The 22,138-nt window shown below is 35.6% G+C and overlaps 1 protein-coding gene and 1 pseudogene across 6 annotated transcripts in view; one reads left to right on the top strand and one right to left on the bottom strand.

Moving 5' to 3' along the window:
- TAOK3 (TAO kinase 3) overlaps positions 1–21,312 on the bottom strand; it is a 90,230-nt gene extending 68,918 nt beyond the window's left edge. For 5 of the 6 annotated variants that reach the window (XM_021719335.1, XM_021719337.1, XM_021719334.1 and 2 more), the window contains exons 1-7: positions 21,106–21,312; positions 12,854–12,925; positions 12,400–12,501; positions 7,781–7,826; positions 6,003–6,099; positions 3,539–3,652; positions 2,260–2,351 (exon numbers count right to left, since the gene is read on the bottom strand). In XM_021719335.1, the coding sequence (XP_021575010.1) occupies positions 2,260–2,351; positions 3,539–3,652; positions 6,003–6,099; positions 7,781–7,826; positions 12,400–12,501; positions 12,854–12,925; positions 21,106–21,282 (700 nt within the window). In that variant the 5' untranslated portion in view covers positions 21,283–21,312. Of the gene's footprint in view, positions 1–2,259; positions 2,352–3,538; positions 3,653–4,147; positions 4,208–6,002; positions 6,100–7,780; positions 7,827–12,399; positions 12,502–12,853; positions 12,926–21,105 lie in introns of those variants that run through there. The other variant, XM_008071597.2, reaches the window with a different exon arrangement.
- On the top strand, positions 8,523–8,715 carry LOC110596823 (annotated as a pseudogene).
- Positions 21,313–22,138: the final 826 nt, after the last annotated feature.

The following is a 22,138-nucleotide window of genomic DNA, read 5'->3' as shown; positions in this document are numbered from 1 at the left end:
TAAGTGCTGGTAAAGCCAAGATTCAATCCAGAGTGTCTAATTCTAAAACTTATTCTGTGCTGCTAACTCTATGCTATGCACAGAGTAGTTCTCGCCAAACACAGGAATATATGTTTATTTCTAATTTTTAAAAAGTTAAATTATTCAATGTTTCAAATATATAAAACTTTGTAGACTATCACAGCAGACACGCTACACTTAGATTTATCATTATTTTGTCATTTTTGTTTCAGGTCTTTTTTCTTCTAAAAAATTAAGACGTAAATATGGCTCTATTCACATTCCTTTCTCCAGAGAATTTACCATTCTAGAATTCTATCTTTTATAGCTATGTTCTTATGTTTTAGTAGTATATATATCAATATAAAAAAGAGTTTATGAAATTTTCATAATTGGCATGATACTGTATCTATACTTTTGTAACTTCCTTTGTTCATTATTCAATGTATGATTTTGAGATTTATCCATGATATTACATGTAGACTGAGCTCATTCTTAACTGTGAAATAGCGTTTCATAATTTATTTGTCCATTCTCCTTTGCATAGAACTTTAGGGTTTTTTTCACCTTTTCTGGCTACTACAAGCAAGGCTGCACCCTGGTACACATTTTCCAGTGTATGTGCATAAACATTTCCCTAAGGTTTACACGCAGAAGTGAAGTGTTGGGATACTGAGGTAGCTCCTCCTCAGCTTTACCAGACGCAGCCCATTTGCCACCGTATATTCCTGCCACCGTCTATTCCTGCCAATAGTGTAGAAGAGTCCTTGCTTCCTTAGCAGCTTCTCCAAATTTATTGTCCTCAGATTGAACAGCTATTGCCAATCCCATAAATGTAAAATTGTTTCAACTTGTATTTCCCTGATTACTAATGAGGATGAGTGTCTTCCAATGTTTGGTGTCCATTTAGGCTTCCTCTTCAATAAATTGCTTAATCATGTTCTTTACCCATTTTTCTATGGGCTGTTTGGCTTTTTCTTTTTGATAAAGAAATTGTAAGAGTTCGTCATACATTTTATTTTTATTTTTTATTTTTTGAGATGGAGTCTCACTCTGTCACTCAGACTGGAGTGCAGTGGCCGCTACCGGCCACCGCAGCCTCAACCTGCTGGGCTCCGGCGGTCCTTCTGCCTCAGTCTTCCAAGTAGCTGGAACTACAGACGCGTGCTACCACGCCCGGCTAATTTTTGATTTATTGTAGAGATGAGGTCTCACCAAGTTGCCCAGGCAGGTCTCAAACCCGTGGGCTCAGGCAATCCACTCACAGCCTCCCAAAGCGCTGGGATTACAGGCTGAGCCACCAAGGCCGGCTTCGTCATACATTTTAAACCAATACTTTGTTCATTCAATATGTTTCAACTACCTTCTCCTAGTCCATGACTTGTCTTTAAATTTTTGTGTTTTACATGGCTATAAGTTTTTAAAAATTTAACATTTTTGACTTAAAATGTATGAAAACATCTAGATAAAGACAGTGTTATGCTATAGCCAGCCCATACTAACTTGGAAGGCTGATTATGCACATCTTTCCCGATTCCACATTTAATGAATAGTATTGGAAGTTTGAAATCAACTACCACTGGCTACCAATCCAACATTCAGTGGGAGTATTTACACTAGGGGAAAAAGGCAAAACTAAAAATCAGGGCTTTTTCCCTCCCCACAAGAGATTCACTTGTTAAATTTACCAGTATATCACTAGATAGAGGTAACTTTAAGATATATTGAAGTTCAAAATATACAACCAGAGAAGAGAGATTCCATAATATGTTAGATAACTGCAACAATATTTGGGGTACAAGTTTATGGCTAAGATATCTTCTAACATGACGTATCCTCTTGGGTTGTGCTCTAGGTAGGTCAAATATAGTTTGAGAGTCAGATCTTTGATGTCTATTACATTTTTGGATCTTCCTAATACACGTCAGAGTATAAATGAAGGTAATGAAAATTATTATATTTGCTGTCACTCAAGGTATGGAGAATATTTTCCAAATACTAGTACTTAGTATCTTATATTTCCTTATTTGTTAACTACCACATCTACTTAAACTCCTTTAATTAAATTAATAACTTGAAAACATAACAGAGAGAAAGCAATCTTCTGTGTTTTATAAGAGCATACAAATATATAGTAAATTCACACTGCCTGGCACATATACAGCAGTAACTCATTAAATAATAGCTGAATGAATTAACTAACAATAATGAGTCAGGGAATCTCAAAAATACAGTGAAAACAAATAATTCTTTACTTACCCAATTCAATACAAGTGATCCCAAGTGACCAAATATCAACTTTTCCATCATACTGTCCTTCATCCATAGCTAAGATCACCTCTGGAGCCATCCTACCAAACACAATATATAATATTTAAGTAGAAAATTGAAAATAAAATTCCTCTAATATAGTGATTCAATGACATAGCTGTTCTTAAGGGTATTTTAAAATTGTGTTTGCTAAAGATATTATTTCCTTACACAAATCATTTTGAAAAACACTATTCAAATATAATATACTCGGTGATTTATACAAAACAATAAACTGTTTTCAATAAATACTGGCTTTGATCTTAGGTAAGTTACTTAACCTATCTGTATACCAATTTCTTAATCTATGCAATGGAGAGAATTCTATTAACTACCTCACAGAGATTTGTAAAGGATTAGCATATATATAAAACACTTAAAGTAAACAACATGAAAAATATTTTTAGAATACTTTATGGAATGATATAAAGCAATACAATTAGCTGTTCCAAAGATGCTAAAACTTACCAAAAAATCCAAACAAAAACAAACCAGCTTACAGTAATAGTTGTTACTTTGTTTGTCCATAATGCATTTCATTAGGAGGGCAGGGTCCATATCAATTGAATATGCTTTGAACAGAAATGTGCTCTATTACTGTGGGTAAACAGTTGCTTGGTAAATGTTATTTGATGATGATGGGAAGAAATTCAAACAGTAGCTGATTTTTTTAGTAGACAAGTAATTTTCCAAGGGATATTAGTCATTCTCTAAGCTATAATGAAATTTCAATGTATCTATGAAACCTATGAAAGGAGTCTGGAATAGAATAAGATGAAAAACTCTCAGTCAGAATGACAAACTAGATGATGTATCAGAGAACTCAGCAAAGACAAGAATTTGGACTTCTTTCGCTGAACATTTATGATTGTTGGCTAGTTGGAGAAGGCTAAAGAAGCTGCCTTGTCCTTATTTGGAGACTCTGTCTCAAGAGAAAGTTCAAGAGAAACCGCAAATGAAATCTAAAACCTGAGCTTGGTCAGTGAATCGATAATACTGCTCAGTTTACACATGGTGACACCAATCTTATTTGAACAATTTAAAGTCATTGCAAGTTTTATACTGACAGTTTCTTTTTATGCTACTGAGTTTTCTGTCCTTCTCAAATGAAATCTCGTTTTGAGGCACATTGGTGAGACATTGTCACAAAGCAGAACCAATGCCATGAGTCCATCTTGTTCACGTACACACATTTTAAAACTATGTCATATTGTTTAATTCTACGTACCAGTAAGGTGTGCCCACAAAGGAGTTGGCAGGAGAAGCCATTGAGGCAGATCCAAAATCAGCTAGTTTCACCTGACCTGGCTCAGTCAGAAGAATATTTCCTGCTTTAATATCCCTACAGGAAAAAATAAGAGGGTTAGAAAATTGCTTTTCAATTTTGATTATGGAATAGGTCAGAGCATGCAATTAATAAGACAAAAAGTTTATTAAAGAAAAAAAAAAAAAAAACAAGAAAAAAAAACCTTGCTCAGATAGCCAGAAGGGGATTTAGTAATTACTACATGTTATAAGGGGGCCCAAATTCCTGGGTGTACTTACAGGTAGGTCATAGCAATTACTTAAAGGTAGAGATTTCTTCAGAGGGAGGAAATAAAATGAGAAAAAGGCAGACATGGCAGACAAGGAAACCTATTCAGCTGCTATACTTAGAAAAAGCATATTCTTAAATGCTAAATCTAGTCATCAACAGTATTCCTTGTGCTGGGAAAATTGGTGCCATTTGTAACTGCCTTTTTTTCTTTTCCAAATTATATGATATTTTTGGAGCCTAATCAAACCTATAATGATTCTGTATTGACTACCTACCAATAAACCTCAACTACACACATACCTTTTCTTTCTTGCCTGTGACCCTTTCTCTCTGCCTTTAATTGTAACTGCAACTCTAACGCATTTGAGGGTACATGTTATATAGAAGGTGTTATTTTAAAAATAACACTGTACAGTAAAAAGAAGACCCTGAAAGATCAAAACAAACAAGGATTAGGGGTTAGGAAATTGCATTTCTATTGTATTTCTACAAAGAATCGCCAAGCGGTTATTGCTCAAGCTATTAGATGTGTTATGTGTTATTTAAAAGTTTTTAAAAATATGATTTAAAAATTCATTCTTCAGTATGATAATTTAGAATGAGAAGATGTGGATATACTCCTTATTCTTTTTTTTTTTTTTAATGAGGTGTAATGAGTACCAGAAACCAAGAATTGGAAGTTGATGGGCAGTGAGAAGATACAACAGAGAGGATGAGGAAAACTTATGGCAAGCTTAAAATGATCAGGTTCAAATGCTTCAAAACAACTTTTATAAACTTCCCTTGAAAATTCAGCTTCCTTCCTCATGGTGACATTAGGCATTGGCAGAGAGAACTAAAAAAAAAGCATTATTTATTTCTCTTCATAACAGAATAATATCTTTTCTCTATTAACTTAAATTAGAAGACTGAATGCCTTTTAAATCAAAATAATAAAAATCTGAGACATGATATTTATTTTAAATTTAGAAAGCATCCCTTAAAAGTTTTTTGTCTATTTTTTACATACTAAAGAAGATAAAGTATAATACAGATTATAACATTAAATAAATGTACAGATTAAGGTAATAAAGGCACAAAAAAGCTGAACTGCAGCTTTAAATAAGAACAAAATCATCACAAGCAAATTGGCATCAGTAACAACACGTTAGTATGAAAGAGATGTTTTTAAAAAATTGTCAAATCCATAGACATTATGGTAAATGTATTTTATTAACGTTTATTAGACATGATTAGGTTCATACTTTATCCTTAATTCCCAGCAGGATCTGGGTCTGCCTATCTTGAGGAATTTTGTAATACCAGTAACTGGTGGTAGCTATTCTGGGGTGATTAAAGGGGGAACTTATGACCTAACAGTTTCACTTCTTCCTAGTAAATGCCAAGTATTTTCTTTTGTTTGAGGCATTTCAGATTCTTTATACCTACCTAATATTCCACTACTTCTCCCATCATTAAAATAACTGTACTAAAAGTTCTTTACTGGGAGAAGGAAAGATTGGTAACAACATTTCTTTAGGAGAAATTAATGGAAGGAGGGAGGTTGCAGGGAGAAGTGTGGTGGCGTGGTAGAAAAAACATAAAGTAGAGGAAGCCCGGGATTAGGAGTCAGGAAATTTGAGTTTCAATTCTTCATCTATTACTTAAATGCTGTGAAACTATGGGCAAGTTACTGAGCTATTTCTGAGACCTAGGTCTTCTCATCTGCCAAAAAACAGTAAAGATAATACCTTCCCAAGTATCTATATGGACTACAGAAATATTTTAAGGTGATAAAATAGCATATATTTATATAAGAGTAATGTGCTATTTGCAACAGGAAAGGGGGAAGAACTCAGCTAAGAAGTAAATATATGTTAGGAAGGTTATGTTTTTCATGACACAGTATCAAAAGGCTGGTGGATGTTGTGTCAAATTTCCCTGCCATATCCGGCCTGGAGAATAGTTACATACAGAACACTTATAATATAATTGTGGATATATGGCGAAGACTAAAAGAAGCTATGTTCTGGCAACTTTACTCCTTATATCCAGAAGCAGCACCAATCTATAAATCCTTAGGCACCCTAAAAACTGGAGCATGTGCTAATTTTCAAGGTTCCTGAAAGAGATAATCTTATAACTGAAATGAAAACATGACTGGTCCTAATCTTACCTATGAATCAATGCATGAGAATGTAGGTAGGCCAGCCCATGCAAGGCACCGTGAGTAATGGCAGCAATCTCCACTTCCTGAAGTGGTTTCTTATGAACTGAGGAAGGAAAAAGAAAAGTTTCATTCCTTATTTTATTTTATTTTTATTTATTTTTTTGAATTGGAGTCTTACTCTATCGCCTGGGCTGGAGTGCAGTGGTACGATCACGGCTACTGCAGCCTCAAACTGCTGGGCTCAGGTGATCCTTCCACTTCAGCCTTCCAAGTAGCTGGGAGGGACTATAGGTACGTACCAACATGCTTGATTTTTTTTAAACTTTTTTTCTGGCTAACTTTAAAAATTATTGTTGAGACGAGGTCTCACCATGTTGTCCAGGCTGGTCTCCAACTCCTGGGCTCAGGCAATCCTCTTGCTTCAGCTTCCTAAAATGCTGGGATTACAGGCACGAGCCTCTGCGCCTGGCCTCTTTTTATTATTTTATACCAGACTGAATAATTGACTTTCTCAAATGACAAATGACATTTCCCAAATGACAATTTGGGAACACATTCACCTCAATACACAGGATATATATTTTCTATAGACTAGCAATAAATGATCAGATACCAAAAAACCCAAGTACATAAAAGCAAACTAATCCTTCAAAACAAAGCAAAGAAAGCCTAATAGTCATTAAATGATGCACTATTATTTTACCTGTTATGTGCAAGCCAAAGTCACACTGATTCCAACTGACCAGGTCCAAATTTACCAGTCCCTTCTAACATTCGAAATTTCTGAGTGGTTTAGGTTACATTATTCTCCTCTACCACAAAGCCATCTTTAATTACTCTTTCTAACTATAGGTTTTCATTATTTGTGAAAGCAGCTAATAAGCAATTTCTATTCAGAGACCAATGACGGTTTTTCTTTTCTTTTTTTTTTCTTTTTTAAGACACAGGGTCTTACTCTGTCACCCAGGCTAGAGTGCAAGTGGTGTGATTACAGCTCATTGCAGCCTTAAACTCCTGAGTTCAAGCAATCCTCCCACCTTAGCCTTCTGAGCAGCTGGGATTATGAGAGCAAGTCATTGTGCCTGGCTCAAGATTTTTTTTTTTAGTTGGAGTCTTACTATTACCCAGGCTGGAGAGCAGTGGCAAGCCCCTGGCCACTGCAGCCTCGACTTGCTGGGCTCAGGTGATCCTTCTGCCTCAGCCTTCCAGTAGCTACTGGAAGGCTGAGGCAGAAGGCTAATTTTTTTATTTATTGTAGAGACAAGGTTTCTCCATGTTGCCCAGTCTTGAACCCCTAGGCTCAGGCAGTCCTCTTGCCTCAGCCTCCCAAAGTACTGGGAATAGAGGCATGAGCTACCACACCCAGCCTTTACTTTTTTAAAATAAAGTTTGAACACAACCTCTGGTTATAATAGCATTTACTGAGAAGAACTGGGTCAGTCAAGATATTTGAAAGAGTTAAAGTCAACATAATGTGATACTATCTACCTCTTTCATACATACACATAAATTGGATATTTTTGGTTACATACCATATCATGTTAGCCAAATATTTTAGTAGTACCTGCCCTGGATGCTAAAACCACAGAAAGGCTGCTAACATCCCTCAGATGCTTTTCAGTAGCGTTGTAGAGAGGAAGTTTGCATAGCTTATGCACACAACACTTAGGTCCAAGCAATCACCCAATTAGATTGCCCAAACTACTTTAAATAGCTTTCAATAGCAGTCAATAGCATTCTGACACAAGTAAACAAAAAGGAGGGTACAGTGGTTTCATTCTTACCTTCTAACAAATCAGAGGCTGAGCCTAAGCAATATTCCATCACCAACTGTAACAGATTAAAATAGTAATCAGAACAATGAAGGTCTATCTATTGAAATAATTTAGAACAATATGAGAAGTCAAGAAGTTTAACATTTAGAAACTTTTTTGTAGCTTTATAGCTATAGCTTAAGATTTATATATTATATATCCATAATATTAATATGTTAGATTCAAAACTGATGAAACCAATCAACCAAATAATCAAGGAATTGAGAATACTAGGAGAATAAACATTCTGATTTACCTGAACTTGGACTGAATTTTGGTCATTTGGCATTAATTAATTTTTATGATTTTCATCATCTCAATTTTTATTATTTCTTAATTAGAATTTGCCTAAAGATTATAAGGGAACTGGATATAGAAGACTTAAATGGTCAAGCTAAGATTGTCAATTTATTTACTAACTCCTATACTACGTTGTTTCAAAAAGGATTTAGGTGGCAAGGCTGTACTAAAATTTTGTAACATAGAAAATAACAAACAAATACATGAGCCAGCAAAATCTGTACTGGGAAATACTAGTTAAATAAAATAAGCCAGCAAGTAGTAAATTCCTTATTATTACATTTTTAAAAGGTTCTAAGCAAGAAACAGATATTGTTTTGAACTCAATCTAAAGATGCAGACTGCTAGTGAATTCCATTCTGAGGCATCTCTGAGCCCCTAGAGCCGACACCATCCCAAGTTTAAAAAATTTATGGACAAGAAGTTATCATTGAAACTAAGTGGTGGCAGACATGTCCAAGAAATATTACAGGGATCTGACCCCTTCATGAATCTTGTGTTAGATGAGTGTGTGGAGATGGCAACAAGTGGGCAACAGAACAATACTGGCAATGATGGTAATATGGGAAAATAGTATCATGTTAGAAGCCTTGGAACGAGTATAATTGGCTTTTCAGCAGAGAAGTCCATGTCTTTTCTCCAAAGGGCCTGTTTTACTTTGATGTAAAAATTGGGTCATGTATATTTTTGGATTAAATTTTTTGTTAAATAAACTTTTGTAATGGACAAAAAAAAAAAAAGATGTAGACCGTTATGTATCTATACATTAGCTAGAATCTGAGTGATATTTAGATTTATATCTTAAAATAATTCTAGAATGATATTATTAAAATACTATTGATATGTATTGGGTTTACAATCTTGGGAGGCATCTAAAAGCAAAACTGAGGAAAATCTTTTTTTATTCTCATCCTATATATTTTAGGTGTCCATGACTACTGATTTGTAGCCAAATCCAAACTATTAGTACTCAGTAACCAATCTTCATACACACACACAAGCACCTACACTCCTACAAACTATTACTTTGTTATTCTAAAAAGCGGCACATGCTTATTTTAAAATATAAATTTCCTATGATCAAGTAGACATAACCAATATTAACATATTGGTCTAATTAAAATCAATATAAAAACATTTTAATATATTATACACCTTGCATAACTGAAATAATTTAAAGCAATATGAGAAATCTAGAAATTTAAAATTTAGAAACTTTATTAGTTTTATAATAAATTACATATCAGTATCAAAAGGCATATACAAATATATTACTATACTAAGTAATATAAATATGCATCTATATGCTATATAACATATTAAAATGTAGTTAAAATGTTTATATTATAATTGCACTACAATAACATAATATATAATATCTTAAATGCTATAGCTTTACAGTTATATATTTATGTATTATATACCTTGCATTACTGGAATAGTTTAAAAAAATATGTGAGGTTTAGAAGTTTAAAGTTTAGAAACTCTATCACAGCTGACATTAAAAACAGATTCAGAAACATTAATTTTCTTATTGTAAACTGAAAAATTCCACATCAGCAAATACTATAATGAACATTAGCTTTTTATGAAGGGGACCCAAAAAAACCGGAATTAGTTTTTGGAGAGCAGGCTCCTTGTAGTACAGGCTTCTCCTGCTAGGTAAGTGTTCTAGGAACCCATCAGCATCAGTGAACCAGCTAGTATTGTTGTAAGAGGCTGTATTTGGCTTCAGTGAATTTTTGGATGAGATTCTTTAATGTTTGCCTGTTTCATGATTGGTGATTTACAAGCTCACTTGCCTATGCTGCACTGAGAATTCAGCAGTTTTTGACTCGAGATGGCATGACTCCCATGACCCACCTTCCATATTCACCTGATCTCGCCCTGAGTGACTTTTCTTCTGTTTCCCTAGATATAAAAAATCCTCAGAGGAAAACGTTTTGCTGATGTGGAAGAGGTGGAAAAACAATGGTAGAAGCACTAAAAGGCATCAAAAACTGATGAGTTCAAAAACTATTTTGAGCAGTGGAAAAAGTGTCTTGATAGTTGTATGGCATCAAATGGAGAGTACTCTGAAGGTGACTTAAGTTTAATCATGCAAGAATAAATTCACAGTTTTTAATAAATAAATTCCTGGTTTTTTTGGGGTCCCCCCTCACATATGGCCTACTTTTTTCTTTAATCAATTTTTATGAAAACATTTCTAAATTTTATCACATAATTATCTAAATTTTTTAATTTGGTAACTAAATAGGCATATATAACTTCCTTAAACTAAGTATACAGAATATGCATAGATCATTTTTTTTTTTGAGTTGGGAGTCTCACCCTGTCGCGTTGGCTGGAGTGCAGTGGCATGCTCACAACCACCCCAGCGTCAACCTGCTGGGCTCTTGTGATCCCTCCACCCTCAGCCTTCCAAGTAGCTGAAATTACAGGCTTGTGCTACCATACCCGCTAATTTTTTAAAATTTTGCATTGTAGAGACGAGGTCTCGCCAAGTTGCCTAGGCTGGTCTCGAACCCACAGGCTCTGGCAATCCATTCGCCTCAGCCTCCCAAAGTGCTGGGATTACAGGTTGAGCCACCGAGTCCAGTCTTTTTTTTCCCTCTTCCGAGTAGGAGTCTCACTTTGATGCCCAGGCTGGAGTGCAATGGTATGCTCATGGCCACCACAGCCTCGACCTCCTGGGCTCAGGTAATCCTTCCATCTCAGCTGGAACCACAGGTGCGTGCCACCATGCCCAGCTAATTTTTTGATTTATTGTAGAGATGGGGTCTCGCCAAGTTGCCCAGGTTTGTCTCGAACCCCTGGACTCAGACAACCCTTTCACCTCTGCCTTCCACAGTGCTGGGAATAAAGGCTTTAAAACTGAATGGAATGTGTATGGCTATAGTTGTATTATATTTTTATAATTACATGGTAAAAAACTCAGCACTATTGCCACAGTATTTTTTTCCTCATTATTCTATAACACAAGGGCATCTGAGTTGGTTGGTTTTTCCTGACATAGCTCTAACTGCCCAGCCTTTGCTTACTTTATTTTAACTTGGAGAGACAGAGTCTCACTATGATGCCCAGGCTGGTCTGAAACTCCTGGTCTCAAGTGATCCTCCTACCTTAGCCTCCCAAAGTGCTGGGATTACAGGTGTGAGCCACCGTGCCTGGGCCCTGCTCTGTCTTTAATTTATGAGGTCTACTTTCTAGCTTCTATGACTTCTTCCTTATGGTCAAATTATTCTTGTGCCTGTTTATATGCAAGTCTCTAATGGTGCAGTTCCTTAGAGCTCTTTCTAATTGGTCTATCAAATCAGTTGTAGACAAAAACAGGTCACCAAGTTTATTAGCACTCTATGTAATCTAAGAGCAAACAGGCTTCAAATAAGAGCATGGAGGATTTTCTGAAGACTTGAAACACATAAGATTTAGCACTTGGATTTTGTAACATCTATTCTGCCTGCTTGAAATCTCTTTCTTGACTCCTTCAAGACAGTTGAGATTGCCTGATTTCTAGACAATAAACTGCTCCTCTGATTAATTTCTTCTTTTCAGAATAGGAGCTATAGCTCTAGATATCTTAAGAGTTACTTGAATAGAAATGTTTATGTTTAAGTATACTATTTGATAGTTGGTTTGGGAACAAAAATTCGATTCCCTAATTAGAGATCACATACAGAAAAGGACTTGGTTCATGGTTAAGCACTCAATAAATGCTAGTTAAATTGAATTTTAAGTAGAAATGTGCAATTTGATAAAGTACAAAATAAAATATTTTCAAGTCCTAAATGGTGACCAATGCAACCAGAAACATCCTGCAAACCAGAAACATCATCATGCAAAAATATACTAAGAATATAGAATGGAACAAAAGTATTTAATTTTAATTGTGCGATAGGCCTTGATTGGTAAAAATTACACAGTAATGAAAACACCACTCACAATTCCAAATTTTGAGGGAATCGCAAAGGATGAAAAATGTCAAAGATAAAAATTTTAGGATGAGAATAAAAGGCTATATCTTTTACAAATAAATCATTATAAAATAATGATGTTAACTGTTCTCTTTGTTGAATGTTTATAAAATGGAATTTCCAATAAGCTAGATATCATATTTAATCATATGGAATATATACCATTTGGCACACTAAGGTATTAGCAAATGGTAAATACAAAAGCCAAATGAGACAGAAATTAGACTGATAACTTTACAGACCAAATAGATAACAGAAATAAATAGAAAAAAAATTAATAGAAAAAAAAGATAAAATAGAGGTTCTTCAACTTACCCAAGCAGTGTGTTCTTTCAGGTAACAACCTTTATACTCAATGGTATTAGGATGCTTCAACTGTCGTAAAAATTTAACTTCCTTAAGAATATCTTGCCATTTCTATAGAAGTCAGAAATAAAATATTTTAACTTTTAAACTGAAAATAGTATTTTATTATCAGTATACATATATCATGTTTATTATTTTAAGTAGGCATGAAGTAAATGTTTAATAATAAAGAAGCTATTTAAATGTGTTATTTCTTTACTTTGAGTAAATGTAAATCCAAATCTATCACCACATATATTATTAAAAATCCATTACATGCACCCCTGTTCTATTCTGCAAAATAGTTGATCAAGCTAGAGTATAAGGAACTTAAAAGAACTGTGACAGAAAGTCTTTGAAAATTTTGTTAGCTTCAGACTAACATGCTTATGTCAGTTTATGTATACAACTGTCTCAATCTTACCTCATGTGTCTGCTTCCCACTATAGGACATTTTCTTAATTGCCACTACCTCATTGGTGTGAGCATTTGTAGCCTGTGTTAAGAGGATGGAGGCAAAAATAAAAAAATTAACAATGTTTCAACCAGTTTAACTCAAATATTTGATTAGACACTTTAAAAATAATATTATCATACTTTAATATCACAGTTCAGAGATATTCCAACTTTTGAAAGGCTAGACATTTCCACACCCATTTTAAGTTTCTCTTTATACTTTTTGGTATACATGCAAAGATTGTAATATAAAGATGGATTAATTTTAATGAAATATATCAAATCAAACAAAAAAAGTAATATATCCCAAATATCTAAATTGGCTTCACGTTGTAGGTATCCATCAATAGAAAGCCAGTTAAATAAATATGATACAGTCACACAATAAGATAAACATTAGAAGAATTAGGTAATCTATATGTAATGCAGTAATATGGAAAGATGTCAAAAATGTTTTTGTTAAAACAAAAACAAGCTCTAAAGAAGGATCCTATTTTTGCAGAACAGTAATAATGTGAGTATATGTGCAGAAAAAAATTTAAAAGAATATATACCAGAATACATATCGATGATAAAGCCTGGAGGAGAGTTAGCCAAAAGAACTTTCAGTGATGATGAGAATGTTCTGAGCCTACATTGTCCAATAGAGTAACATGTGAACTGTGACTAGTGGAACTGAAGAAATAAATTTTAAATTGTATTTAATCTTAATTAACTTAAATTTGAAGAGTTATATGTGCCTGCTGGCAGCTGTATTTAACAGCACAGCAGAAAGTAAGATTAATTCTAAAAGAGACTTCTACATTCAGAGTTCCTCATATCTTATAATGAGAATGCATTACATATATACATACCCACATTTTTGTATGTATAAGTGCATTTTTAAAAATCTGTATAGGTTGCCTTGTTTCATATTTATCTCTACTTGTCTTCTTCAAACCCAAAATACAACAGTTCATTGAAAGCACACAGGAAAACCATAAATAACCCAAGTAATAGTCTTTTCCTCTCAATTTAGTTAAAAGATTTAAAATTAGTTTTTGTAACATTTTCAGAAAAATAGATACAAGACATTAAAAGATTATCTCTGCATCAGTGCCATATCCTGATGTAAGTAAGCTATTTCACTTCTATGATATTATTATTACTGTGGACCAATAAATCTGTTGCAAGGGTTCTGAAGTGAAATACTGGAATTCACTCACTGATAAGATCAGGTTACCAATTTTCGAGAAAAATGTATACTTTTTTTCTATACACAATTAAGTTAAAATAAAAATGCAGCAATTCTTATATAACAATAATTTCTTTATAATTTTTAAAAATATTAATTTAAACAAGAAACAATAACTTACTGATATAAAAATAATCCAACCATAGATTCTTAGTGAATGTCAAAATGCAAAGTAACATGCTAAAAATTTTTTTTATAAGCACTAAGGTAAAAGACCTATTATATATAAAAAAGGTATTCACTAGTTGTCATCTTTAGAGCTGCAGAAATTCACCCAAGCATATTTTATTATTTATTTACTTAGATTGTATAGAGTGACTTTTGCTAACAACAAAAACCTCTTACATTGTTCTGGCTTTTAAACTTTAATACTAAGACTGTGCTTAGATGACAGTAATAAAGAAAAGCTGCTAGGCCAGGCACAGTGGCTCATGCCTGTAATATCAGCACTTTGGGAGGCAGAGGTGAACTGCCTGAGCCTAGGAGTTTGAGACCAGCTTGGGCAACATGGAAAGACCTTGTCTCTATAATAAACCAAAATATGAGCTGAGTGTGGTGGTATGTGCCTGTAGTTCAGCTACTTGGAAGGCTGAGGCATAAGGATCATCTGAGCCCAGTGTGCCACTGCACCCCAGCCTGACTGACAGAGTAAGACTCTGACTCAAAATAAAGTAAAATTTTAAAAGCTCCTACAATTTAGTAATACGATAAATGTTAGAAGAACTATGACTGAATAGTGGGTATTTTAAGTATATATACATATGTGTGTGTACACATACACACACACACACACACACACACACACACACACACACACACACACACACACACAGTCCAGCTGAGCCTGGGAAAGACAGATTTAGGAAATAAACAATAGGAAATTTTAACTTGTAGCGGGATTAAAACAATATATTAACCACTAGGAAACAAGAAAGAAAAAGCCCACACAAATGGAATCAGATCATATTATTATCTAACTGCTTATTAAGGGTTTTTATTATCAATACTATATTTGGAACTAAGGGCATAAAAAAATTACCATAAAATAAAAATGTATTTCTTACATTTACAGACTAATCACTAATTAGAACTTGATGGATTTACTAGCTTATATATCCTATCTATTGGAGCAGAGACTTGAAACTTGAAAACCATCTCCATGTTCCTTTTTCTATAGATAGAAACTTTTTAATGCAATTTTATACCGGTTAAAAATCAGAATGTGTTACACTGAAGTTAAAAAAAAAATTCCATGCTTTAGTACCCAGAAAAAAACCATTAATGGGGTATCAGCTTCTTTTTTTTTTTTTTTTGAGTTGGAGTCTCACTCTGTCACCCAGACTGGAGTGCAATGGCCGCTCCCGGCCACTACAGCCTTGACCTGCTGGGCTCCGGCCATCCTTCCGCCTCAGCCTTCCAAGTAGCTGGAACTACAGGCGCGCGCTACCACGCCGGGCTACTTTTGATTTATTGTAGAGATGGGGTCTCACCAAGTTGCCCAGGCGGGTCTCAAACCCGCGGGCTCAGGCAATCCACTCACCTCAGCCTCCCAAGGTGCGGGGTTACAGGCTCAGCCACCGAGCCCAGCTGGGGTCTCGGCTTTCAAGTGCTCCATACAGTATTATGAATGATTATAGCCTTCATCATTTCAAGTTTTATTCTTGAAACTTACATTCATGCTACTTACTTCCAGGAGTTTCAATGGTCTCAGTAACTGTTAGCAAGATCATTGATTCAAGAAATATGTATTGAGAACTTATTATATGTTTACAATATTTAAAAAATATTTTCCAGCTACATTTTTGCAACTTTATGGAGAAATATAAAAATTTAATAAAGTTTTTCTTTTTGCTTTATTTATTGAGCCTCAACTAAAACTAAAAGGTAATTATATGCAGAAAGATAGAACCAAATTATTTGCTTTAAGTGGGTTATGGACAATATACTGAGTTCAACAAGGGAGCTTTGGAAACCCACAAACTTTGCAGTTGTGTTTAAGTGAATATGAAAATGAACAGGCTCAGCCCTTTTTTGTTTTCCTTTAGTACAGTTTCTCATTTGTTTTAGCACAGTTTCTCATTTGTAAATACTGCTCATGTCAGAATTACTTATGTAAATGCAAACACAAATATTTCACGGAGCTAATAATTTCTATTTTCTCTGAATATAACATATATTCTCAGCTGATTGATTCTACAAGATCTATGCCAGTTCATAATTCACATTTAGCTCATTCCCTGGCATCTTTGTGTGTAAAAGCTCTAGCCTACAGAGACTAACAAAATTATAGTGTTTAGGTGTAAAAACACTGGTTGCCAGACTTGGGTCTTTAATGGCTTGCTAACATGACTGTGACTTATGAAAAGTACTAATTAGTAGTAACAAGTTCTCTGAGTTCTTCATAATTCATTCATTCATTCAGTAAATACTTATTAGCTATCCACAATTTGTCAGGTATGAGGCTAAGTGCTAGAGATAGACTCATGAGCAAATATGCCCAATACGTGTCCCTCCTCTAGTAGGACAGACAGACAGAAACAAAAACAAAATGATAACAATCAAAATGTAACTGTAACATGTGCCATAAAAAAGGGTAAGTGTTACTTTGAGAACCACAAATGGGCGATGTGACTCAGGGAGGTCAGGAGAGACTTTCCTGAAGAAATGAGGTTTAAGCTGAGACCCAAAGTTTGAACAGGAGTTAAGGAGGTAAAGATGGAAGGTGAAAATATTCTAGAGTGAACCATTTATGCAAGATCCTATGAAGGATGATCAAAAGAAAGCAGTAGGAGCTACTGCACTGATAATGAGAAGGAATACAGTCAGGCATAGATAGGGATCACATCATGAAGGATCTTATAGGATGGCTACAGTAAGGATTCTGATCTTGGCCTAAGAACAGAAGAAAGTCTCAAAGGCGGATGCAAAAGGGGGATGTGATCAAATTTACACTTTTTTCAACCTCACTAAAATCTGCACAATAGACTGGAGAGAAACCAGAGTGGGCAACTGCAGTTGTCCAAATAAAAGATTGCAATCTTTTTGGTTATAATGGCCAATAACAAGAGGAAGTCTATTAACAGTGAGTGAGGAGCAAAACATAAATATGACCGTGACCACTGAAAAATGCCTATTTAGAGAACTCCCTATATGTGACTACCATAGATAAAAGGCTAAGGTTTTTTGTAAGTTTTATATTACCATGCCAGTTAATTTTCTTTTAGTCTTTTTTTTAGTGTCTTACAAATGTACATGAGCCTGTACTATTCACCTTTGTATACAGGTAATAAACAGTTAATAATTACATTTCAATATCAATGTCACCCAAGTACATTCATCATTTCTCTAGTCTATCATTAGCAACAAACAAAATATATTTAGGACTTACAGTAAACAGGGATTGTGCCAGCTTTTAGAGTTGTAAAGAAATACTAAAAATAGTCCTTTTTCATTGGGCGTGGTGCTCATACCTGTAATCCCAACACTTTGGGAAGCGGAAGTGAGAGGATTGCCTGAGTCCAGGGATTTGAGACTAGCCTGGGCAACTTAGCGAGACCTTGTCTCTACAATAAATCAAGAAAAATTAGCTGGGTGAGGTAGCACATGTCTGTAGTTCCAGCTACTTGGAAGGCTGAGGCAGATGGATTGCCTGAGCCTGGCGGGAAGGGGATGTGGTGGCCGTGAATGTGTCACTGCACTCTAGCCTGGGCAACAAAGTAAGATTTCAACTAAAACAAATAAATAAATAAAGTTAAAAAAATAAAAATGGGAGCATTTAGTATATATACATTTGTGACTTGTTTGTTTTACTCATATATTATATATATGTATATATATGTATATATATACACACATACAATTTTTTTCTTTCTTCCTTTCTTTTCCTTTCCTTCCTTCCTTTCGAGTTGAGGTCTCACTCTGTCACCCAGGTGGTCATGCGGTGGCATGATCATGTCTCACTGCGAACTTGACATGGGCTTAAGTGAGTTTTTCACCTCAGCCTCCCAAGAACAGGCACCACGCCACTGGCTCTGTTTTTAAGTAGTTCAAAACCAGGCAAAACCAAATCATATTGTTTAGGAGTGCAGTGTAAGTGGGTTAAAGATAAAGAAAAACAAGCTGGGCGTGATGACTCATACCTGTAATCCCAGCATTTTGGGAGGCTAAAGCAAGAGGATTGCCTGAGCCCATGGGTTTGAGACCCTCCTGGGCAACTTGGCGAGACCTCGTCGCTACAATAAATAAAAAAATTAGCAGGGTGTGGTGGCGCACGCCTGTAGTTCCAGCTACTTGTAAGGCTGAGGTGGAAGGATCCCCAGAGCCCAGCAGGTTGAGGCTGTGGTGGCCAAGAGCGTGCCACTGCACTCCAGCCTGGGCGACAGAGTAAGATTCCGACTCAAATAAAATAAAAACTAAATTAAATTAAATTAAATTAATAAATGAAATAAACTAATAAAATTAAATAGAAAAGCAAGAGAATAATTGCCATAAAAATCAGGATAGTGGACACTCCTGGGGAGGGGGGGGAAGGTTGCGACAGAGGAGGACATAAGAAGGGCTTCTGGGATGCTGGCAGTATTCCATTTCTTTTTTTTCTGAGTTGGAGTCTCAATCTGTCGCCTAGACTGGAGTGCAGTGGCCGCTCCCGGTCACTGCAGCCTCGACCTGCTGGGCTCCGGCGATCCTTCCGCCTCAGCCTTCCGAGTAGCTGGAATTACAGGCATGCACTACCACACCCGGCTGATTTTTTGATTTATTGTAGAAATGAGGTCTCGCCAAGTTGCCCAGGCGGCTCTCGAACCCACAGACTCAGGCAATCCACTCACCTCAGTCTCTCAAAGTGCGGGATTACAGGCTGAGCCACTGAGCCCGGCAGTATTCCATTTCTTGACCTAGGTGGTGTTTACACAGAAATTTACCATTAAATTGTATTTTAATTTATATATTAAATATATGTGTATATTATGCATACTTCTTTATGATATGTTTACAATAAACAAGCATGTTTAGTCAAGCATGGTGGTGCATGCCTGTAGTTCCAGCTACTTGGAAGGCTGAGGCGGAAGGATCACCTGAACCCAGCAGATTGAGGCTATGGTGGCTGGGAGCATGCCACTGCCCTCCAGCCTGGGTGACAGAGTGAGACTCCAACTCAAAAATATATATATATTTTTAGAAAACAGGTCTCTGAATAAAGAAGATAGAACTGTAGTTGGGACTTAAATACTGTTCTAAGTCTAAAGACTAGCATGATAGTGTTATCTGGAAGACTAGCACCCCTTTCAGTGAAAGGAATATTTTATACTACTTAATATTTTATCAAACTTAATGATAAAATATACTTGAGGGGAAGCCAGGTTATAGGTGGCGATGAGGGAAGAAGTGATGGTAGCACTGAGCATAGATATAAGGGATGAGAAAGAGTTCAAAGAAAACCCAGGATGAAGATTTGGTTAGAAGCAAAAGGATAAAGACGCAATTCATAAAATCTCATTTGGAAAAACAACCAATGACAAACCCTAACCAAATGGCAGAACACAAAAGATCACTTAAAAGGAAGAGAACTATCTGATTAAAAAAATGATTTGATTACAGATTTGGAGGGGAATTAGGCAATAATTCATACTTAATTCATTATTTGCCTTAATGGACTAATATGCTTCAGGAAGCATTTGCTACTTCGATGAAGCAAACTTTTTTTTTTTTTTGAGATAGGGTTTCCCTCTGTCATCTAGGTTGAAGTACAGAGGCGTGATCATAGCTCACTGTACCTTGACCTCCTGGGCTCAACTGATTCTCCTGCTTCAGCCTCCCAAGTAGCTGGAACCAAAGGCACATGCCACCATGCTTGAAAAATTATTTTTGTAGAAATGGGGTCTTGCTATGCTGCCCAGCTGGTCTAGAACTCCTGGTCTCAAGAGATCCTCTCATCTCAGTCTCCCAAAGGGCTGGGATTACACATGAGTCATAGTGCCTAGCCCTAATGAAGCAAACTTCTAATTTATCTAGATTAAATTAAATAACTATATTTTATTTTAAAATGTAGTTGCTATATTTAATAAAATTAAATAACTATATCTTATTTCATGCAATGAATTTCAGATGAATAAGCTGTATTGACATTTTGGTTACTTGTTTTTTTTTCACATCAGAAGATAGTAACATACTTGGAATTGAAACTAATTCTAGGGGCTAGGTTTGCATCCCTTAACCAAAAATACTGAAGTGACATGATCACCACTAAAAATCTTTGTCAGTCCCTCTCTCTGAATAGGCATCTGTATATCTGTCCATCCTCCCATCCATCCAACATTTATCAAATTCCTGCTAGTGTCAGACATTATACTAGTTCCTGAGGATATAACAATGAACAAGATAGATATAATCCCTGTTATCATCATGTTTGTTATTTAGGGGAAGGGATGTGTATGAAACAAAAAATCTCACACATAGTTGTTCAATTACGAGTGTAATAAATGCAACAAAGCACAAGCACAAGGTGTTATGTGATCATAAAGAAGAGTCCAGATTTAGTGGTGGGAGGTTGAACAGTAAAGGGTATCTTGTAGAAGTAATCTTTAAGCTGAAACCTGTAGGATGAATAAGAGTGAGACAGGGCTGGGGACACAATGTGCAGGCAGAGTTTTCTAGGGGTAGGAGTGAGGATAGCATATACAAAGGCCAAGAGGCAGGAAAGAGCTTGGCACATAGTGGGAATTCACAGGGTTCAACTTCAAGCTTAATAACTTCCTTGAACTATCTTGATAGCTGAGTCAGTTGATATAGATTAACACTGAACTGAATAATGTCTAGAACTCTGGAACTGGTTTTTCAGCAATGACTATTTGCCTCTATTGTAGATATCATTCAATTTGTAGAACAAACATTAAAACCAAGCATATTTTACAAGTAATAGCTATGTTCAGAGACTGTGGAGAATCCAAACTTTATCTGATCTACCTAAACAACTTTTTAAAATTACTTACAAAGTAAACTGCTCCAAAACTTCCATGTCCAATTTCATGCAAACCAATAAAAAGCTCTTCAGGATCATCTTTGTAGAACAGATCAGCAATCTCTGGGTCCTTTGGTACCCCTTTACGCATGATGACAGTATTGCAAGCACTCTGCTTTTTGATATCCCAGTCAGCTTTATTTCTCATTGACAATTTTTAAAAAAATCTTCAGCACCTATAGAAAAATAAGGTTTGCCATTAAGTTATTTCTGGCACATTTTGTTTGGTGGCAATACAAATACAAATTAACATTGAAAAGAATCTTTGTCTTACAACTCAATAATGAAAAAACAAATAACCCAAATCAAAAATGGACAAAGGATCTGAATAGACATTTCTCCAAAAGAGATCTGCAAATGGCCACTAACGCATGAAAAGACTCTCCTCAATTTCATTAATACTTAGAGAAATGAAAATGAAAATCTCATTGAGATACCATTTCACACTCAGATTAAGTGTTGGCGAGAACGTGGAGAAATCAGAACCCTCAAACACTTCTGGTGGGAATGTAAAATGGCACAGTCATTTTAGAAAACAGCCTGACAGTTCATCAAAAACTTAAATAACAAGTTACTATTTGAGCCGGAAATTCCACTCCTAGGGTGTGTGTGTGTGTGTGTGTGTGTGTGTGTAAGCACAGCCAAGAGAATAAAAACTTGTGCACAAATGTTCATGGCAGTAATGTTTATAATAGCTAAGAGTAGAAACAACCCAAATGTCTATTAACTGATTAATAAATAAGCAGAATATGGTTCATACAATGTAATATTATCCAGCCATAAAAAGGAATGAAGAAGCCGGGCTCGGTGGCTCAGCCCGTAATCCCGCGCGTTTGGGAGGCTAAGGTGAGTGGATTGACTGAGCCCGTGCATTCGAGACCTGCCTGGGCAGCGAGACCTCATCTCTACAATAAATCAAAAAATCAGCTGAGCGTGGTAGCGCATGCCTGTAATTACGGCTACTTGGAAGGCTGAGGGGAAGGATCGTCGGAGCCCAGCAGGTC

The sequence above is a fragment of the Carlito syrichta genome, unplaced genomic scaffold, assembly GCF_000164805.1.
Source record: "Carlito syrichta isolate Samal-C Ts95f unplaced genomic scaffold, Tarsius_syrichta-2.0.1 Scaffold314525, whole genome shotgun sequence".
NCBI classification, from domain to species: domain Eukaryota; kingdom Metazoa; phylum Chordata; class Mammalia; order Primates; family Tarsiidae; genus Carlito; species Carlito syrichta.
Note: the sequence above shows the minus strand (reverse complement) of the source record. Positions and strands in the feature narration are given on the sequence as shown.